Source organism: Panthera pardus, unplaced genomic scaffold (assembly GCF_024362965.1).
Source record: "Panthera pardus isolate Hobbes unplaced genomic scaffold, ASM2436296v1 HiC_scaffold_13, whole genome shotgun sequence".
Taxonomy (NCBI): domain Eukaryota; kingdom Metazoa; phylum Chordata; class Mammalia; order Carnivora; family Felidae; genus Panthera; species Panthera pardus.
Window position 1 is genome coordinate 141717122 of NW_026526688.1, and position 22612 is coordinate 141739733.

The 22612-nt window shown below is 35.5% G+C and overlaps 1 protein-coding gene across 2 annotated transcripts in view; it reads right to left on the reverse strand.

Annotated features, from left to right (window-relative positions):
- The window catches only part of MRPL1 (mitochondrial ribosomal protein L1), a 97886-nt gene that overhangs the window by 50522 nt on the left and 24752 nt on the right, over nt 1-22612 (reverse strand). For both annotated transcript variants that reach the window (XM_019466697.2, XM_019466689.2), the window contains exons 3-6: nt 21890-22148; nt 18556-18639; nt 16874-16945; nt 14107-14218 (exon numbers count right to left, since the gene is read on the reverse strand). In XM_019466697.2, coding sequence (XP_019322242.1) covers nt 14107-14218; nt 16874-16945; nt 18556-18639; nt 21890-22148 — 527 coding nt within the window. The remainder of the gene's footprint in view (nt 1-14106; nt 14219-16873; nt 16946-18555; nt 18640-21889; nt 22149-22612) is intronic.

Genomic DNA, 22612 nt, shown 5'->3' on the forward strand with positions numbered 1-22612 from the left:
ATGTTTTCACTCATATGTGGGTCTTGAGAAACTTAACGAAGACCATGAGGGAAGGGAAGGGGAAAAAAAAAAAAATTAGTTACAAAAAGAGAGGTAGGGAGGCAAACCAAAAGAGACTCTTAAATACAGAAGACAATTTGAGGATTGTTGGGGGTGGGGGGGAGGGGATGAGGAGAGGTGATGGGCATTGAGAAGGGCACTTGTTGGGATGAGCACTGGGTGTTATAGGTAAGCAATGAACCATGGGAATCTACCCCAAAAACCAAGAGCCCACTTTACACACTGTATATTAGCCAATTTGACAATCAATTATATTTAAAAAACAAAAACAGAAAGAAAATAGATAAAAAGTTTTTATTTTAATTTTTTTTAACATGTATTTATCTTTGAGAGACAGAGAGATAGAGCATGAGCAGGGGAGGGGCAGAGAGAGAGAGGGAGACAAAGAATGTGAAGCAAGCTCCAGGCTCTTAGCTGTCAGCACAGACACGGGGCTTGAACCCACGGACCACGAGATCATGACCTGAGCCAAAGTCACACACTTAACCGACTGAGCCACCCAGGCGCCCCTGTTCTTTTTGTTTTGTTTTGTTTTTAAGTTTATTTATTTCTGAGAGAAAGAGAACAAGCATCAGTGGGGGAGAGGGGGAGAGAGACAGAGGGAAACACGCAATCTGAAGCATGCTCCAGGCTCCACACACTGTCAGCACAGAGCCCAATGCAGGGCTAGAATTCATGAACTGTGAGATCATTACCTGAGTCAAAGTCAGATGTTCAACTGACTGAGCCACCAAGGCACCCCTAAGATGTCCCATCTTAAAATAAAACAAGTCTCCAACTTCATAGTACCTTCCAGCAACCATTCAATGCTTCGCTTAAGATTATAAGTTTTCCTAATAATCCAGTGAAGAAATGAGCAAAAGACATGAATAGACACTTTTCCAAAAAGATATCTACACGGCTAACAGAAACATGAAGAAATGCTCAACATCACTCATCATCAGGGAAATACAAATCAAAACCACAATGAGATACCACCTCACACTGGTCAGACTGGCTAAAATTAACAACTCAGGCAACCACAGATGTTGGCAAGAATGAGGACAAAGAGGAACCCTTTTGCACTGCTGGTGGGAATATAAACTGGTACAGCCACTCTGGGAAACAGTATGGAGGTTCCTCAAAAAATTAAAAATAGAACTACCATATGACCCAGCAATTGCACTACTAGGTATTTATCCAAAGGATGCAGGTGTGCTGTTTCGAAGGGACACATGCACCCCAATGATTATAGCAGCACTATCAACAATAGCCAAAGTATGGAAAGAGCCCAAATGTCCATCGACAAACAAATGGATAAAGATGTGGCATATACATATATACAATGGAGTATTATTTGGCAATCAGAAAGAATGAAAACTTGCCATTTGCAACAACGTGGATATAACTATAGTGTGTTATGCTAAGTGAAATTAGTCAGAGAAAGACAAATACCATATGACTTCACTCATGTGGAATTTAAGATACAAAGCAGACTAACATAAGGGATGGGAAGCAAAAATAATATAAAAACAAGGAGGAAGACAAAACATAAGAGATTCTTCAATATAGGGAACAAACTAAGCACTGGAAGGGTTGTGAGAGGTGGGATGGGCTAAATGGGCAAGGGGCATTAAGGAGGACACTTGTTAGGATGAGCACTGGGTGTTATATGTAGGGGATGAATCACCAGATTCTAGTCTTTAAATCATTATTGCACTATAAGTTAACTAACTTGGATATAAATTAAAAAAAAAAAAAGTATAACTTTTCGAAACAGCTGTCTCTCCTTTCTCTATTTCCTCTCCTTCTATTTTCTCTTAAACCTACTTCAATCAAGTTATCATCCACTGAAAATAGTACCGTCAAGGTCTCCAATAATCTTCACAATGAAAAATCCAATTATCATTTCTCAGTGCTCCTCTCACTTGACCTGTCAAGAGCATTTCACAGTATATCTCTACTTTTCCTAAAATACTCTGACTTGTTGTCTGAAACATACTCTCACTGGCTATTCCACTCAATATTGTTGGCCGAGCCACCACCCTCACCTAGGTGATATACAAAGATTAAATTACCTCAGGGCTCAGTCATTTGACTTCTCTTTCTATTCAATCACATATGGCTTTAAAGACCATTTATCCTCTGATAACTGCCAAACTTATATATCCAGACACAACTTTTCTCATGATCTCCAATCACCTACTCGATATCTCTATCTAAATGTAGGTAGGTAATTCGTAAGGAGTACAAAAGGACAAATGTTTGCTCAAGGAATGAACAAAGGGGCTCCTGGGTGGCTCAGTCGGTTAAGCGTATGACTTTGGCTCAGTCATGATCTCACGGCTCGTGGATTCAAGCCCCGTGTCAGGCTCTGTGCTGACAGTTCAGAGCCTAGAGCCTGCTTTGGATTCTGTGTCTCCCTCTCTCTCTGCCCCTCCCCCATTCATGCTCTGTCTCTCTCAAAAATGAATAATTTTTTTTAAAAGTTAAAAAAAAATGAACAAATTAATGACTTCATAATTTTGAGTCTGACATCATAGTGATGTTTAATGATGAATATGAAAGAATACAGCTTGAGAAGAAAACAGAAATAGTTCTGCGTTAAAACATACTGAAGTGAAGGTTCTGACAGAATATTGAAAACATACAGTGTACAGTTAGAATCAGAAACCAGAACAGAGTGATAGATTGAGGGTAATGATGCAGATTTTAGCTTTTAGGCCAATTCCATCCCAAAACAAATAAAATCTTCTTTCTTTGACCCTACATATTCCTTTTTCTATATCTTTATCTTCTACCAAAGCTTGTTAATGTTAATTTGCATTTACGCAATGACCAAGATGTTGAGCATCATCTCAAATGAATGACCATTCGAAGATCTTATTTTATAAGCTGCCTGTTTAGTTCTTTTGTCCCTTTTTGAAAAGGTGGGTTGATAGTCTTCTTACTGAGTTATAAGAATTCTCTGTATTCTGGATATAAATCTTTTGTCTGATATATGCATGGCAAATATTTTACCCTCATCTGTGGCTTTTTGTTTTCTTAGTGGTGTCTTTTCATGAGCAAAGTTTTTAATTTTTATAGTCCAATTTAGCAATTTCTTCTTCTGTGGCTTATGCTTTTTGTGTCCTAAGAAATCTTTGCCTAATCCAAGACCATAAAAATTTTCTTCTAGAAATTTTTCTTCTAGAATTTCATGGCTTTAGCCCTTACAATTAGATCTGTGTCCATTTTTAATTAATTTTTGTGTTTGATGTGAGGAAAAGGATATCTAGTATTTCAGAAACATTCATTGAAAACTATTCTTTCCCCATATAACCTTGGTACCTTTACCAAAAATCAGTTCTCCCTTAGGCTTGGGTCTATTTTTTTTTAACTTTCAATATTTGATCTATCCTTATGCCATATCACACTTTCCTGATTACAGCAGCACTAAAAGGCAGTGCAAGTAATGCAAGTCCTCCAATTCTGTTCTTCCTTTTTAAAATCATTTTTTATTCCAAGTCCTTTGTATTTCCACTTACATATTAGAAAAAGTTTGTCTATTTCCAAAAAAAAGAAATAAAAAAGTTTTTTAAGCTTTCTGGGAGCTTGATTAGGACTGCACTAAATCTATAGAAAATCTAGGGAAAATTCCCTCTTAACAGTATCATCCTTCAAATCCATGGCAAGGCCATGTCCCTTTCCTGATACTTTCAGCAACATTTAGCAGTTTTCTGTGAGAAGGGCTTGTACATCTTTTGCTAAATTTATTCCTAAGTATTTTATTTGACTTTTTTATGCTCTTATGAAAGGAACTCTTTTATAAATTTCACTTTGACTAGCTATTGCTAATATAGAAATACAGTTGACTTTGTGTATTTATCTTATATATTGTAACCTCAACTAAATTCATTTAGTATTCACTCACTTAAGATCATAACTTCTGGGTATAAAGACAGTTTTATTTCCTCCTTTCCCATATGTAGGCCCTTTATTTCACTGACCTTCAATACAATGTTGAACATAAGTGATGAGAGTAGAAATCTTTACCATTCCTGATTTTAGGTAGAAAGCATTCAGTCTTAAAATGATTGCATCACTAAGAATGATATGAGCTGTTCATTTTTCATAGATGTGCTTTTTCAAGTTGAAGTTCACATCTATTCCTAATATTCTGAGTTCTTAGCATGAATGGCTGTTAGATTTTGTTAAATGTTTTCCTTGCATCTACTGAGATGATCTTAAGGTCTATGTCCTTTATTAGCATGATATATATTGATGTTCAGGTGCTAAACCAACTTTGTAATCCTAGAATAAACCTTATTAGTTAATATTCACTAACCTTTATAGACATTCATACATATATACATAATACTGGACTCAATTTGCTAATATTTTGTTAAGAATTTGTGCTTCTGGGGCACCTGGATGGCTCAGTTGGTTAAGCATCCAACTCTTGATTTCAGCTCAGGTCAGATCTCACAGTCGGGGATCAAACCCTGCATCAGGTTCCATGTTGAGTGTGGAGCCTGCTTGGTCTCTCTCCCTCCCTCCCCCTCTTTCTCTCTAAAAAAATAAATAAATAAATACGTTTAAAAAAAAAAAAAAAAAGAATTTGTGCTTCTATGCTTATGAGAGATATTGGTCTGTAGTTTTCTTGTGATGTCCTTGTCTACTTTTGATACCAGGGTAATGCTGAGCTCATTAGAGTTGGTTAAGTGTTCCTTCCCCACTATTTTCTTTAAAAGGTTGTGAAGGATTGGTGTTATTTTTGCATTAAATGTTGGATAGAATTCACTGGTAAGAAGTCATGTGACCCTGAACTTTTCACAGTGGGAAGCTGTAAATTACTACATGAATTTTTTTAGTTGATATAGATCTATGTAGCTTTTCTATTATCTTTTTAACACTTCGGTGATTTGGGTCTTACAAAGAATTTGCCCATTTCATTGGCATAAGGTTGTTCCTAACAGTCCTTGTCTTAAAAGTCTATTTTGCCTGGTATTAATATAGTCAATCAAAGTCACTAACGCTTAACTGTTTTCACGGTATATTTTTACCTGTCATTTTACTTTCAGTCTATGTGTATGTTTGAATATAGTGTGTCTCCTGTACACACCATATAACTGAATTGTTTCTTCTTTGTTTTATAATCTCTGCCTTTTGGTTGGAGTGTTCATTCACCCTGTTTCCAATTAACAAAACTATAGATATGGCTGGATTTGGGTCTTTATTTTGATGTGTTTTCTATTTCTCTTATCTCATATGTTCCTCTATTCTTCCTGTACTGCCTTTCCTTCTTTAAGCAAAAATATTTTAGTGTAAGTTTTTAATTTTTTATTCCTCTACTTAGTTTTAATCTTCTCTCTTTGTGTATGTTTTTTACTTGCTTCAGATATTACAATGTGCACATTTATCTACCACAACCTACTTCATCTTAATAGTGACTTCCAGGAAAACAGAATAAATTTGTGCCAACCTATCTTCATCTTCCCTCTGTGACCTGATATTATGATCATGCTCAAACCTGTTTCACCTCCTGTATATTTCATAATATACACTGAGCTAGTCAAGACAGAAATTAGGGAATCATTATAGATCCTCTCTCTCCTTTACCCCCTGCATCTAATCAGTAGTTCCTATTGACTCTACCTCCTCAATATCTCACAACAGCCTTCCTCTTCTCCGTCTTCATTGCCACTGCTCAGATTCTGTCCTTACTCATCTTGTACTTAGCCTACTGCATTAGCCTCCTACTGGTCTCTGTTCTTTGAGTTTCATCATTTTCCCATTCCCACCTTATCACTTACACAGCTTCTACATATAGTCATTCTTATATGCAAATCTTAGACTATTCTTCTGAACAATATTTTTCAATGGCTCCCAACTGCAAAAACGATAAAATCTAATCTCCACAGTACGTCACACAAAGCCTTCCAAGATCTGGCCCACTGCCTATCACTGTCTAACCCCACTGACCACCGCTATCTGATAAAACATTATGTACCAAATGACAGAAAGGTATTTATAATTTCCTGAACACAACTGAATTTCTCATTCTTCTGTGCATTAGTACAAGCCATTTTCTCTACCTGGAATGTCCTCCAGGTAGAAAATACCTATTCATGCTTAACCTCTCAATTTAACTGCTATCTTCCTTATATAATTTGATTCTACAAAGTATTCCCTCACTTCTCTCAGCACTTTGGAGACTGTGCTCTAGTACACTTTCTGCATTTTAGTGCAGCAGTTTGTTCTCGTCTCTCTCACCTCTCAATTTTTAACTCCTTCAAAATGGGAACTATCTTTTTGCTTTCAACCCTCAGTACTAAGTGCACTGCATGGCATATAGTAGGTACTCAATTATTATGTGCTTATTCAATAAATGAGCTATGAAGGTAGAAATGATTTATGAAGGCATGAAAAATAATGAATACCCCCTAAAGTAATTACAAGAAAAAACAGCTACCTTAGGAACTGTAGGGAGCCAATTATTGAGGTTCATTTATATTATGTACTTCTCACCGGGCCTGTGCTAAACTTGCATACATTATAACAAAAACACTACAGAAAGATGTTATCATGAAACCCATTATGCAGATGAACAGAGGCACAATAATGTTAGGTAAACTGGTTCAAGGTCACAGCAAGTGATAAATCCAAGACTGAGAGAAGTTTATGTTAACCACTATCCTAATGTTTTTCAGTACAGCCCAATGTTAAATCTTCACTGCTGTTTCCAGGGCTCTGCTATCCCTTATTGCTATGTAATTGCTCTCCTCTTTTTTCATTTTCTCTTTTCTTTGTACTTTTATGTTCTTTACTTCTCTCTTTTTTCTTTCTTCTTTTCCCTTTCTCTTCCTCTAATTCTATCAATTTCCATAATGACATAATCAGAACTAAACTATATGATCAGATATTTTACCCTAATATTCTCTTTTCTTCCTTAAGAACATTATGGGGAAGAAGCAAGTAGAATAAAAGAAGATAGGGAGGACAAAGAAGGAATAGCTAGTGAGAAAGGAGGCAAGTTAAGATTGTACAGTATAAAAGAAAGTTTCAAGAAGCAAAAAAATAAAAACAGATCTGTGAATGTGGCAAAAGAAAGAATGATGATTATTATTGGCAGCAACATTTTAGCTGAATCACTGAAATCAATATTACACTGTATGTTAACTAAAATTTATATAATAAAAAATAAATAAATATGAGACCTAAAACCATTAAACTCCCAGAAGAAAACATAGGCAGTAATCTCTTTGACACCAATCTTCGCAACATTTTTCTAGATATTTCTCCTCAGGCAAGGGAAACAAAGAAAAATAATCTAAGGGAACCACCCCCAAAAATAATAACCTTTTGCACAGTGAAGAAAATCATCAACAAAACAAAAAGGCAACCTATTGAATAGGAGAAGATATTTGCAAATGATGTAACTGCTGGTGGGTTAACATACAAAATCTATAAAGACCTTATACAACTGAACACCAGAAAAACAACCCAATTAAAAAATGGGCAGAGGGGGTGTCTGGGTAGCTCAGTCAATTGAGCGCCAGACTCTTGATTTCGGCTCAGATCATGATCTCACAATTCGTGGGTTCGAGTCCCGCATCGGGTTCTGCACTGACAATGCAGAGCCTGCCTGGGATTCTCTCTCTTCCTCCCTCCCTCTGCCCTTCCCCCTCTTGTTCTCTCTGTCACTCTCTCAAAATAAATAAACTTTAAAAAAGTAAATAAGAATAAAACTAATTTTTTAAAAAATGGGCAGAGGACTTGAGTAGACATTTTAGGACTTGAGTAGACATTTTTCCAAAGAAGACATGCAGAAGGCCAAAAGATACATGAAAAGATGCTCAACATCACTAATTATAGGGAAATGCAAATCAATACCACAATGAGATATCACCTTAAACCATAAGAATGGCTAGAATCAAAAACACAGGAAATAACAAGTGCTGGGGAGGATGTGGTGAAAAAAGAACCTTTGTGCCCCGTTCGTAGGAATGTGAATTGGTGCAGCCCCTGTGGAAAACAGTATGGGGGTTCCTCAAAAAAACTAAAGATACAAATACCACACAATTCAGTAATTCCACTGCTGGGTATTTACCCAAAGAAAATGAAAATGCTAATTTAAAGAAATATATATGGACCTCTATGTTTATTGCCGTGTTATTTACAATAGCCAAGATGTAGAAGCAACCCAAGTGTCCACCAATAGATGAATGGATAAAGAAGGTGTGGTATATAGATACAATGGAATGTTACTCAGCCATAAAAAATTATGAGATCTTGCCATTTGTGACAACATGGATGGACTAAGGGGGTATTATGCTAAGTGAAATAAGTCAAATAAAGAAAGGCAAATACCATATGATTTCATTTGTATGTGTAATCTAAAAAAACAAAACAAACAAAAAAGCAGAAACAACCCATAAATACAGAGAACAATATGGTGGTTGCCAGAGGGGAGGAGGGAGATGGGTAAAGGGGGGAGTGGGAGGTACAGGCTTCCAGGTGTGGAATGAGTAAGTCATAAGGATGAAAGGCACGGCATAGAGAATACAGTCAATGATACTGTAACAGAAAAAAAAAAAACAAACTAAAAATGCTACTAACAGTGATGTTCTAAAAAATATAAAAACCTGTAATAATTAAAAATACAGTGATAATGGGAAGTGAGAGGTAATAGTTTCTATAGGATAGTCATGGAAGGCCTCTCTATTTAGGTGATATTTGAATGAGAAAGTGAGCCAGGCAAATAAGCAAAGAGCATTATAGACAGATGGGCCAGTAAGTAGTCCAAAGACCAGAGAAGAGAGAACATTCAGTGTGTGTGAGGAAGGGCAAGGAGGCTACAGTAAAGTAAATGAAAGAAAGAGTAATAGAATCAGCTGTAATATATCCAGAATTCATCTATAATTATAATTATTCCTAATCATCACTGGAGTCTTTCATACATAAATAGTCTTTAAAGTAATACATGAGGGGGGAAATTCTGAAAAATTTCAAATTCACTACTGTGCAAAAATTTGCTATGTCTTAGCATTTTTTAAAATATAACCAAAGAGTTCTAAGTGTTTTGACAATGCAAGCAATATTCTTAAGTACAGCATGTCACTCAATAAGTTACAAATACTGCACATTAGGTTTCAATACATTTACATCCACTATTCTCAAATATGATGCAACACCAACTTCCATACAGAAAGCAGTGTCCTACTCAGTAATATGTGAATACTCTTTGGACAAGTCTGCTGCAACATTCTTTTGTCAAGACTCCAACTGGAGCACTGATGTTCAATTCTAAGAGCAATGTGTTAAAAGGAACACACATTAGTGAGTCCAATTTCCTAATCATGTCCTTTTTCTATCTACCTGCCAATAACTTAGCATGGTTTAAAAGAACTCAACTATTTCCAATCCTCTCTCCCCCTCTCTCTGCCCCTCCCTCCTCCAGTCATGTGAGCTCAGTCTCTCAAAAATTTTTTAAAAATTAAAAAAAAAACTCAACTATTTCCATATATGCCATAATACCCCCAATGCATTAATATGTGTAATAAAAAACTAATTCCATTAAGTCAAGATATTTTTCATACTCATATTTTTTTGTTTAGTAAGTGCTAAAAAATTGGTTAGCAATAAAAAATTTATAATATCAACAAAACAGATCTTTATTAGAGATGAAAGAATTTCAGAGGACACTTACATTGGCAGGGGGGAAGCTAGTGGACAAGCAAACTGAAGCCCAATTTCTTCAAGAAATTTAAAAAGCGAGTTTTAGATGTCTTTTTTTTTTTAAATAAAAAAGAAATAATACTAGGAATAAAAGCCAAATATGCATTTGAAAAACAGAGAACTTGCCTACAGTTACGTAAGCAATTAAAATAAAATGAATAAAAATGCAGCATTAAACATGCTGCAAAATGTGCACACTCAATCCAGCCAAGACAGTTACACCCACTCCCATTAGTAAAACAAAATGTAAGACAAAATGGGAAACTAATGAGCTCAGCTGCAGGGGCTTGTTTGTTTGTTTTTTAATTTCATCCATTTGCTCAAAACATAGTTTCTATTTTACCCTAAAGTCTTTTGTTGGATATAAGGGGAATCAAATGTTCCTAAACAAAAATAGGAATAAGCTCTGAAAATGCATAATACAAGCCTCATTTGTTCTAATGCACATCTGGTGTATTCTGTCTTAACATCTTTGACAGGTTAATCATTTGTCTTCATGTTTAAAGAACACAAGTGTTTTGCCAGTGCTGTTAAACAGATCCTGAGGGGGGCAGGGGTGAAAAGAAAATGTTAGAGAAAGGTCTATTTTTTCAAGATGCTTTAAGTAAGTGGCAGTGGGGCTACATATCTAGAAAACTTGAGCGTGGTATACAGAAGCTATAACTCATTATGAAAGTAGGAAATAAAGTCAATTAATAAAAATAAACATTTTATAATGTTTTTATTTATTTTTGAGAGAGAGAGAGAGAGAGAGAGAGAGAGACAGAGCGTAAATGGGGGAGGGGCAGAGAAAGAGGGAGACACAGAATCTGAAGCAGGCTCTAGGCTCTGAGCTATCAGTACAGAGCCCAACACAAGGCTAGGACCCACAAACCACAAGATCATGACCTGAGCCAAAGTGGGGTGCTTTAACCGACTGAGCCCACTCAGGCAGCCAAAAATAAACATTAGGGACACTTTTCTTATTTGAAATAAATAAGGTATTTGAAAACCTTCCAGGCTACAAAACAATAGTCTCAAGCTTTATGATGCAAATGGTAATATAAAAACTCAAGGCTAAAGAATAAAGAAAATAGGGGCCAAAAGGATTATTCAGAAAATGGGTAAAGTAGCAAAGGTGACAAAATTAATTTCTGTGAAAAATCAGTTCACTGCCCAAAGCAAGGAGATGGCTGGATACTGATATATTTGGTATCCAGTTTCAGTTTGAATTGACTATATTTAGTATGTTTGGTTTTAGTGAGCTTGAATTTAATTAGAAACTACAAAAAATATGAGAAATATTTTCATCCAATTCAACTATGATTCTGGTTTAAATTTTAAAATAACATTCAGTTTCAAGTCTTACTTCGGAAAGAACAGAAGTCTGATTCCATGACAACAAACACTACTGTAATGGATATCCCTAATAAAAACAACCAAATTCAGTCCGATATCTAACAACGATGTGTTATTCAATGCAAGTTAACAAACATAAACAAACAAAACTCTAGGACAAGAAAATAATTGGACAGCCACTTGAATTTGCTTAAAGTACTGAACATGATCTATAATTCAGGTGTTAGTGGTTCATGTATGATGACTTTTAGAATTTTTTTTTTAGCTCAACTTGAGTTGAAATTTGAATACAGTCTACTAAAACAATTTTAAAATATTTGTTCTGTTTACACTATAAAATTTTATCCAAACTTCAGCACACCGAAAACGAACCATGTCAGAAAATGAACTCAATTTTCTTCCCAAAACTATTGTTTCCATTAATATCAACTTAGAAGATCTCAAGGCTTCAACATTTCACCATTTGACTCCTCCCTTTCTCCCCCTCAAACTGCTCATTCCTAACTATTAGCACAAAGACCTAGTGTCTTTGACATTTGTCTCCTTACTCCAGTCTCATTATGAAGACTTTAAATATTACCTTTATTAGTCTCTGGCAATTGTGCCTAAACTTGTCTCCCAACTTCTAGTTTTGATTCATGCCAATACATCTTACAAACTCTTGTTAGATTATTAAAGCTCTAAGGAACTCCCCATGTTAAAAACTTCTAAGGGATTCTTGCTAAATACAGAATAAAAGTCCAAGCTTATTAGGATCTTATTCAAGATCCTTCTCAGGGCTCCTGGCTGGCTCAGTCAAAACAGCGTGCGACTACTCTTGACCTTAGGGTCGTGAGTTTGAGCCTCATGTTTGGTGTAGGGATTACTGAAAACTCTAAAATAAAAAAAGATCCTTCTCAATATGGTATCAGTCTTCCTTTCCAATATAATTTCCCATTATTCTCTTTCATTTCAATGTATGGGTACTATTCACTATAAGCCAAAGAGAATTAACTGGCTTTTCATGTACATGGCCTATATAATATCTGACTTACTTCAATGTATATGACTAATAGATTCTTTTTATTTAAAATAATATTCCCCTCGGGGTGCCTGCGTGGCTCAGTCGGTTAAGTGTCCGACTTTGGCTCAGGTCATGATCTTGCTATTTGTGAGTTCGAGCCCCGCATCGGTTTCTGTGCTGACAGCACAGAGCCTGGAGCCTGCTTTGGATTCTGTGTTTCCCTCTCTCTCTACCCCTCCCCGCTCACGGTCTCTCTCTCTCTCTCTCAAAAATAAATAAACAATTGGGAATGCAAGCTGGTGCAGCCACTCTGGAAAACAGTATGGAGGTTCCTCAAAAAACTAAAAATACAACTACCCTATGACCCAGCAATTGCACTAATAGGCATTTATCCATGGGATACTGCTGTTTCGAAGGGACACATGCATCCCCATGTTTATAGCAGCACTATCAACAATAGCCAAAGTATGGAAAGAGCCCAAATGTCCATCGATGGATGTATGGATAAAGAAGATGTGGTATATATATATACAATGGAGTATTACTCAGCAATCAAAAAGAATGAAATCTTGCCATTTGCAACTACATGGATGGAACTGGAGGGTATTATGTTAAGTGAAATTAGTCAGAGAAAGACAAATATCATATGACTTCACTCATATGAGGACTTTAAGAGACAAAACAGATGAACATAAGGGAAGGGAAACAAAAATAATATAAAAACAGGGAGGGGGACAAAACATAAGAGACTCATAAATACGGAGAACAAATAGAGGGTTACTGAAGGGGGTATGGGAGGGGGGATGGGCTAAATGGATAAGAGGCATTAAGGAATCTACTCCTGAAATCATTGTTGCACTATATGCTAACTAATTTGGATGTAAAGTTTAAAAAATAAAATTAAAAAAAAAACTCATAAGAACCATGAAAAAATAAATAAATAAATAAATAAATAAATAAATATTTTAAAAAATTAAATAATATTCCCCTTAATCTACTCATCCAATTATTCAAGGTACAGTTTTTTGTTTATTTAAGTAGGCACCATGTCCAAGGTGGGGCCCGATTCACAAGCCCGAGATCAAGAATCCCACACACTTTACCAACAGAGCCAGCCAGGCGCCTCTCAAGTCACAGCGTTTTTTGTTTTTTGTTTTTGTTTTTCAAGTTTATTTATTTTGAGAGAGAGAGAGAGAGCACAAGTGGGAAAGGGGCAGACAGAGAGCGAGAGAGAACTCCAAGCAGGCTCCACACTGTCAGTGCAGAGCCCGACGTGGGGCTTGAACTCACGAACTGTGAGATCATGACCAGAGCTGAGATCAAGAGTTGGACACTTAATTGACTCAGCTACCCAGACACCCCTCAAGTTACAGTTTAAATGTTACCTCCTTCAGCATGTCTTCTCTGATTTCCCTACTCCTGTATAAATTTCTCCTGAACACCTTTGGCACCTTGCGAATTTTTCATACAATACTTCACGATATGGCTATCTATGTAGTAACATTACCTCTTACTAGATTTCGTAAGAGGGAAATATCCATGAGGGGAAAGTTCTTTAAGGGAAATATCTGCAGAGTCACGCACAAAGTAAGCATTTATATATATACATATATACGTATACATATATATGTATATATATATAAATGGAGAAAGAGAGAGAATGCTGAAATAAATAAGCATACATATTACATTGATAAAGAGGCATAAAATAGTATAATGATAACATACCCAGGGGGTAATATGTGCCATTAATTTCAAACTTGAATATGGCCTAAATTTAAAGAACTGGTATTATAAAGTAACTATGTTTTCAAATTATTAGATTACCGATATTAATGCCAAAGGAAAAAAAAGAATCAAATCTACATGTTGTTATATAACACGAAATTCAAACACCAGAACATATTATTAATTCTATGTATATATTAGGAATTTTGTTTTATAACTAAACATACATATTAGAAAGTTATTGACAGCATAAAATAACAAAAAGAATTCTCCCTTACTTCTAGTTAGTTTTGGAAATCTCTTTTTCAGTTTCTTCTTTAATGGATTAAGCTCAGGCATTATTTCTGGAACAGCTACATAAAAGTCTGATTGAATTTCATCATCCAAAATCTGAAATTCAGGGGAAAAAGATAACCTTAAATTATATGAAAAGCTTTATCCTTCTAAAAATAAGAGTATAATGTAGTAATTTCCCTTATACTTTCCCTTAGAAAGCAGACATTAAGCAAAATTCTTTTCTTCAAACACAAAGATCCTACAGACACATTTACCAATTATGAAAAACATGAGAACCAAAACATTTTCTGATGTTCTTTTAAAAACAGCCACATCCTTTAAAAGAAAAAGAAAGAAAGAAAGAAAGAAAGAAAGAAAGAAAGAAAGAAAGGTTTCTAAACATTACTAGGTTAAATGTTTCCATGGGGTTATGTTAGGCAAAAGTGTAATAAAGTAGAAGACAGGACTAATGTGTACATGGCACATACAATCCTACAAAGTTGAATTCATATGTCCATTAAAACTAAAGAAACAATGTTGAAAATTTTGCAATATATCACATGTAAAATTAATACCACTCAAATAACCACTAGCAACCAAATCACTAGCAACCACACTGCTTTCCTAAATTTAGAGCATCAAAAAAACTAATCTATAATTATTTTCACAAAGAACTGAAACTAAAATTCTATTTGCCTCCAATAACTAAAAATAAAAGAGGAGTAGGATGGTTGAAAACAAATTCACTTATAATTTATTTATCCATATTGTAATTCATTTTAATAGCAAAAAGAATAATACTTAATTTTTAAAAGACAGTTTTAATTAATTCAGGCAAACATCCAAATTAATTAGTAGACTACTACAATTAGTTGATTACAAAATGAAGCAACTTTTTAGAATAATACTGCCTAGACAAAAAATATTTTACCAATGATTCTTTTTCCATATAATATTTTACCACAATATGTCATTCAAAGACTTGGTTTGGGGTTACACAATAAACCCTAAAATCTTGAACCATGGCAAAATTAAGCAGATTCTGGCATTTTATCTTCCTATTACTATTCTTATTTTTACAAATTCTTTACTCCCTAAATAACTTACTATGGTCCCCTTAACAATAATATTTGCATTAAACGAGCACTTACCACATTTGCCAAGCATTCTGCTAAATATGTCACATGATTTAGTTCATCTAGTCTTTACAATAACACTAAAAGGCCAGTACTAATATTGACCACACATCCCTGATCAGGAAACAGAGGGCTTAGGGAGGATTAGTCAGTCTATGCAGTCCTAAAGAGCAGACCCAGATTTTAAGCACATGTAATGTGGTTCCAGAATCCAGGGCTCTCAGTCATAGAAATATGAAAGCAGAGGCAATTTTGAAATGTCAAAGAACTGCATATGAAATCTCTACTCTAAGACCTTCCATACTGGAAACTAAGCTCTACTCTCTAATTCCAAAGAATTTCTGATATTGTTTATTTTTTTAAAAATTAAGAGAATGTTAAAATTTTATTAAGTTAAAGTTTATGATGCATCAGAAAGAACTGGGTACCACCCTCTGACTTTGACTCAGATTATGAAAACATAATCTCTTTGTATTTTCCATTAGTGCTACTCCCAAAAATCATTCTGGAGACTCTTCCTTAAAAATCCAGAATCCTAGGGGTGCCTGGGTGGCTCAGTCAGTTGAGCGTCTGACTTCCGCTCAGATCGAGATCTCATGGTTCGAGCCTCACGTCAGACTCTGGGCTAAGAGCTCAGAGCCTGGAGCCTGCTTCAGATTCTGTCTCTCTCTCTCTCTGCCCCTACCTTGCTCGCTCTCTCTCTCTCTCTCTCTCAAAAATAAAACATTGAAAACAAAAAAAAATTTTCTTTTAAAAATCCAGAATCCCTACCACATTTAGAGTACTGTTGGGGCGGGGAAAAAAACAAACTACAAGGACATCCCAAAGGAAAGGCCCAGTTCAAACTTCCCTGAAATCAAAATCTGGATATGGAACAAAGATAAGTTTTCAAATCACTTTCTCCTGTTCTAAAACCAAAAAATGTTAAATGATTAAATTTAGAAGATTTTATAAACTGTTAAGGAAAATCGCTTGTATTTTCACAAATAACTCCCAAAATTCAATAGACATGCCTCTTCTTCTCACCTCTTAAAAAAAAAAAAAAAAAAAAAACAAGTTGTTCTGGTTTCAAGCCTGCTCCACAAATGCTTTACTTTCTCCAGGCAGGCTACAGAGCCACTTGCTGTCTCGTGCTGAGCCTATGCCACTCGGAAGCGGTTGAGGAGTACAAGTTAAGAGTAATGAGAAGTATCATATTACTACAGAGGTCAGATACTATTCCTTGTGATCTGTAAATTTAATCACACTTTTCACTCTAAGAAGGCAGAACAAATATCTGATCTTCAAATCATGAATAATTTAAATTTCATTTTAAATCTTGCATTCAAAATCACAGAGTCATAGTACCCTTTCCAGTCTACCCACAAAACTCTCACAAACATACAGGAAGCAAGGAAAAAAAAATCACAATATAAATCAAGCAAAATTAGTATCAGACTGTCTGAATAGTTTTTTCTTAGCTTGATTATGAGACTCAAAAGAATAAGAAAATTTTTCACTGCTTTACAAAGCTTTACTAACCATTTATCAAAAGATATAAGCACAGTGGTTCTGTTCCACATGCAATAAATCAACGGATGGCAAAGATAACAGAACAATTTCTATAACTAATGAACATGAAACAACACTGTACCTTCTGAATCAGACTAGTTCCTCCAGCAAATGCAGCTCCATTTTCTTCTGCTATTTTAATCTCTGATGCATTCTATCAAAATACAATAGTTTGAACATCAATCTTTAAATAAATTCAGTCTGCTTTCAAGTATTTTGTCAGAAAAAATATCACATTTCAAAGTAAAAATTGTGGCTTCTACTCTTAATTAAAACTGTATCAACTGTGTATTAGTTGCATCAGAAATATTATATCTGGAACAAGTTTACTTTGTAGGTGATTAAGGTGTTTCTTGACTACGACATGACGAAATACATTGAAACGACATATTAGGAACCTACCAAGCCCAATCTAACTCTCCAATGCCTTCAATACATCATATTTCAAAAATAAAAGATTAAAATACATTTAGTTTTGCTAATTTAAATGGAGACATCAAACCAATATAGAAGAGGAAAAATTACGTTAAAAATGATAGTATCAAAACTATATTGTACACCTAAAACTAATATAACACTGTATGTTAACTAACTGGAATTAAAATGAAAACGTAAAAAAATTTAGCCAGTTGTCTGAAAATCCAGAAGAAAAATATACAGTATTAGTTATTTTCTTTCTGTATGTTCCGTTTATGTCATTTGGTTTTACTTTGAAAATATATCACTCCCTTAAGTTACTCAAGTTTTGTAGCATTCCAACAGCTCTTGGCTCCACTTTGCTGGAAAGAAGTTAAAGAATCTCTTCCTTGAAAGTAAGGCACATACAGAATAATCAAAACACTCTACAAGACAAATTCATAAATACATTACAAATAAATGTTTATAATACAAGATTGACAAAGAGCCATATGACTTTGTTACAAGCTCGACTTTCCTGTCTTTCCAGACTAGATATTTTTAAATTTTTTTTTTTTTCCAACGTTTTTTATTTATTTTTGGGACAGAGAGAGACAGAGCATGAACGGGGGAGGGGCAGAGAGAGAGGGAGACACAGAATCGGAAACAGGCTCCAGGCTCCGAGCCGTCAGCCCAGAGCCTGACGCGGGGCTCGAACTCACGGACCGCGAGATGGTGACCTGGCTGAAGTCGGACGCTTAACCGACTGCGCCACCCAGGCGCCCCTGGACTAGATATTTTTAAAAGTGTGGTCTCTTGGGATGCCTGGGTGTCTCGGTTAAGCGTTCGACTTCGGCTCAGGTCATGATCTCATGGTTTGTGAGTTTGAGCCCCACATAGGGCTCTGTGCTGACAGCTTGGAGCCTACAGCCGGTTTCAGATTCTGTGTCTCCCTCTCTCCCTGTCCCTCCCCTGCTTGTGCTCTATCTCTCTCAAAAAAAAAATAAACATCAAAAAAAAATAAAAATAAAAAAAAAAGTGTGGTTTCTGTGTCTACATAGGACTAAGTGGGCCTACCTTTAAAATAATTTTATTGTTTTTGTTTGAGGAGAGGACTTAGTGCAAGTAGCAGGAGCTAGTAGGATGGACGAATTCTCTATTTCTCTTTAGTTTCTTGTGAGAAACATAATGTGATAGATTAATAATGATAAAATTAATGTTCTAATTTAGCTCTTTCTGAAACTAATGACATAACCTCAAATGGAAAAAATGACTACATGAATAGTCTCACTCAGCTGATCTAAGCACTGATTAATGTTATATGTAAAAAAAATTAAATTATATAAAAAGTTAATAAAGGTTACTCACCCCTGTAAATACAGCAACTTTATTGATTTCTGAAACGAACGGGTATGGAAAACTAAGAACACTGGCAAATGGCTCCACTTTTTTCTAAATACACAACAATGGAAAAATAATTATGAAAAATTCATTTATATTTTCTATATCTCGCATCTATAAAAAACAAAACTGACATTTTATTTTCAACATTTTAATTTTACCATATGTCCTTTAATTAATCCAGAACTATTCACAGATTATAATTTAAAGCATAAAGACTATATTTCAGGGTGCCTGGGTGGCTCAGTCAATTGAGTGTTTGACCTCTTGATTTTAGCTCAGGTCATGACCTCATGGTTTGTGAGTTCAAGCCCTATGTCGGGCTCTGTGCTGACAGTGCAGTGCCTGCTTGGGATTCTTTCTCCCTGTCTCTGGCCCTCTCCCACTCTCTCTCTCTCAAAATAAATAAACATTTAAAAAAATAAAATAAGAGACTATGTTTCTTTCATAAGAAACCATAAATGAAAGTCTAAATCTCTTCACCTCCATACTACCACAGGACTTGGCTTCTATCTCTATATCATTCATCACAGCCACTCATATATTAAGAGATGTACTTGCATATCCATATCTTCCTGAGCACCTAGTACAATGATTTCTACATAATGGATATCAATAAATGTTTACTGCCTTGAAGTAAATTCAAAAGAACATGCAAATTTTTGTCACCATCAAAGAGGACAGGAGTGTAGTTATGCATACTGGACAACAAAAAATATCCAGCTAATCTGCTCAGTAGGAGATCCCTAGTTTCCACCATTGGCTCTAAATAATTATGTGATATTAACCCTAATCTAAGACAGGCTGCCAAGCCTGAAAGGCTCTTCTGTGTGGGACTATTTTGAAACAACATGGACTGCCCCCCCACTTCCAGAAATATTTGAGAAGACAGTTGGAAAATCCAAAATATATAATGGCATGCATTGAGGCACCCAAATATGGGTGGAGATTCTACAGGACCTCAGAACTAATTTGTTCAGTTTCCTAGCCAAGGACCTGTCTAGCCCTGTGGCTCATATCACTCAGAAAGAATTCAAATGGAAACAAGTTGTAGGCCCACAGTTTTGGTGCAGTTTTAAGGTCTAGAAGAAAGGGAAAATGTGTTGTTCCCTAAATAAAACTGAAAGTTTATCTTTTTAGCAAAACTTTGAGTAGAGATAACCACCTGAGAATTTTTGGGGGGTGGGGGGATTTTTTTTTTTTTTTTCAGAGGGCACAAACTCTTACGCATATTTTAGTATCAGGCTCAGTTTTATTGACTGGCATTCCTTTGCCATTAACATGTCACAACCGGGTTTCAGTAAATTTTTTAATGGCAAGTAATCACAATAAAAGCATCCCCTGGGGGAATATTGGCTTGTTGTACAAGCACTCTACCAAAAACAAAAAAATGTCTTAGGAAGACAACAGTACCCTTTCAATGTTATTAGTTTACAAGTGATTTTCACTTATGAAATGAAGTCTGTCATCCTACAATGTCTTCATCATAAACTACAGTTAACCTTTGAAGAACTCAGGGGTTCGGGGCACTGACCTCCAACACAACTGAAAATCTGCATATAACTTGACTCCCCAAAACTTAACTACTAATAGCTTATGGTTGACCAAAAGCCTTACTGATAACATAAACAGTCAACTAACACACATTTGGTATGTTATATGTATTATATACTGCATTCTTATAACAAAGAAAACTAGAGAAAAGAAAATGTTATTAGGAAAATAAAGAATAGAAAATATATTTACAGTACTGTACTTATCAAAAAAACTCTGCATGTAAGTAGATCCTCACAGTTCAAACCTATGTTGTTTAAGGGTCAACTATACATTAATGGCTGACTGAGAAAATGATCATCTTGGATACTACAACATTTTTAAAATAAAAGGACAGTAACACTATAGTATAAAATAAAATTACAGCATGGTCAGTATAAACTGTTTCTAATAAATAAGAACTAAGAAATGAGAAAGACCTTGATTCAAATCCTAATTCTACCCTCTACCCTGTGACCTAGAAGAAGTTACTTCAGTTTCTGTCTCAGCTTCCTCTTTTGAGATTATTATAGGATTAAGTGAGAAAATGCATGCAAAGCACTTAGCATTGTGGCTGGCACACAGGAAGTTTCCATAAATGTTGGTTGTGATAATTAAACACTTATCAAGTCCTTTACATGCATTATTTCATTTAAACCTCTGAAAAACAGCATGAACTAAGCATTTTATCTCCCTTAATCAAGAGAGAAAAATCGGGGGCACCTAGGTGGCTCAGTTGGTTAAGCATCCGACTTCAGCTCAAGTAATGATCTCACAGTTCGTGGGTTCAAGCCCCACATTGGGCTCTGTGCTGACAGCTCGGAGCCTGGAGCCTGCTTCTGATTCTCTGTCTCCCTCTCTCTCTGCCCCTCCCCTGCTCACGCTGTCTCTCTCTCTCAAAAATAAATAAATGTAAAAAAGAAAAAAATTTAAAGAGGTAGAAATATAGATCTGAGGAGGTTAAACTGTAAAGCCTAAAGTCAAAGAGCAAGTAAGTGGTGACATCAAGCTTCTGACCTATACTGTAATCTGATTCCAGAGCCCATTCTCTTAAGCACTACACTGTACTCCTCCTCTTAAGTGTTCAACTATTGTTGCTGTTGAGGTTATTCAATTGTATTCAAAACCTGTACCTTTCAGTTTGACCAAAAAAAGACATCCTTGGAATAAAAATTAAAACACTGCTTCCAAGAAAATTAGATTTCTTAAGACAGTTAAAAAAATTTAGAGCTGTAATGGACCTCAGCTCTAACTCAGTATTTTTACTACTTTTAGAGTTTTATAAATAAAAGTCTTCCATGGAACTGCATATAGAGTGCAGAAAGGTTTTGGCTACAGCCAAGAGTGACGGGCGTGGCACCCCATCCATGCAAACTTAGTCTCAACGCAGGACTCTAAGGAACACACCTGAAGCAACTGAGCTAATCCCAAACTCTCATTTACAGAAAAGGAATAGGACACCCAGGCAGCTTAAGTCATTTTTCAAAGTTACAGCAATACCTCAATTAATTTTAACACCAATTTGCTGACATTTGTACCAGTGATTTTCAGGTGAATAGGAGATACATGTTCATCAACTCTGCAGAATATGTTCAACATTCTACTTTATATTTTGAAAATAAAGACAAACATTTTTCATCCTGAAGTACAGAAAAAGCATAAGATTTTCTAAAAATTGTTATATGGAATAGGAACTTGAAAAATTAAGAAACAGCAATTCATATAGCCACTGTTCACAAATAAATTTTTTTTAATTGAGTCTACATACCTTCTTCCCCAGTGCCATATCCAGTGTCAAATCAAGATAAACACCTTGCTTTGGATTAGTAAAGTCTAGAATTTGGAATTTCTTAAGTAACTGAATAGCCTTCTCCACCTCGTGTATCTGTCTTGGATATAAGCGTTTTAAGTAGACATCATCCTCAGGTTCGTCTTCCATAAAGGAATATGACTTTATTTTTTCTGTTTCATCTGTTTTCTCATCTGATGTTTTGTCTTTTACACCTTTTTTTGTGCTCTTTGCAGGCCTTAAAAAAAGATAAATTCAAGATCAGTTACTCAATACATAGTCCAAGAAACTGTTTTTTTAATATTTCTTTCTTATTTTTGAGACAGTGAGAGCATGGGTAGGGGAGGGGCAGAGAGAGACAAGGACAGAAGATCAGAAGCAGGCTCCGCACTGACAGAGCCCGATGTGGGGCTTTAACCCACAAACCGTGAGATCATGACCTGAGCAGAAGTTGGATGCTCAACCAACTGAGCCACCCAGGCGTCCCAAGAAACTTTTTTCAAAAAAGCCAATGAATGTAAGACAGAAAAAATAACAAAATATAAAGTTTATTTTATTTTAATTTTTTAAAGTTTATTTTAATTCAAAAGCATAGACTGCTTTACAGTTTTTCTAATTCAACAAATATCAAGTGAACTTTTGTACTGTTTGCAGGTGATCCAAAGTTAGATAAGGCATTGGTGCTGCTCTCCAGAAATTTAA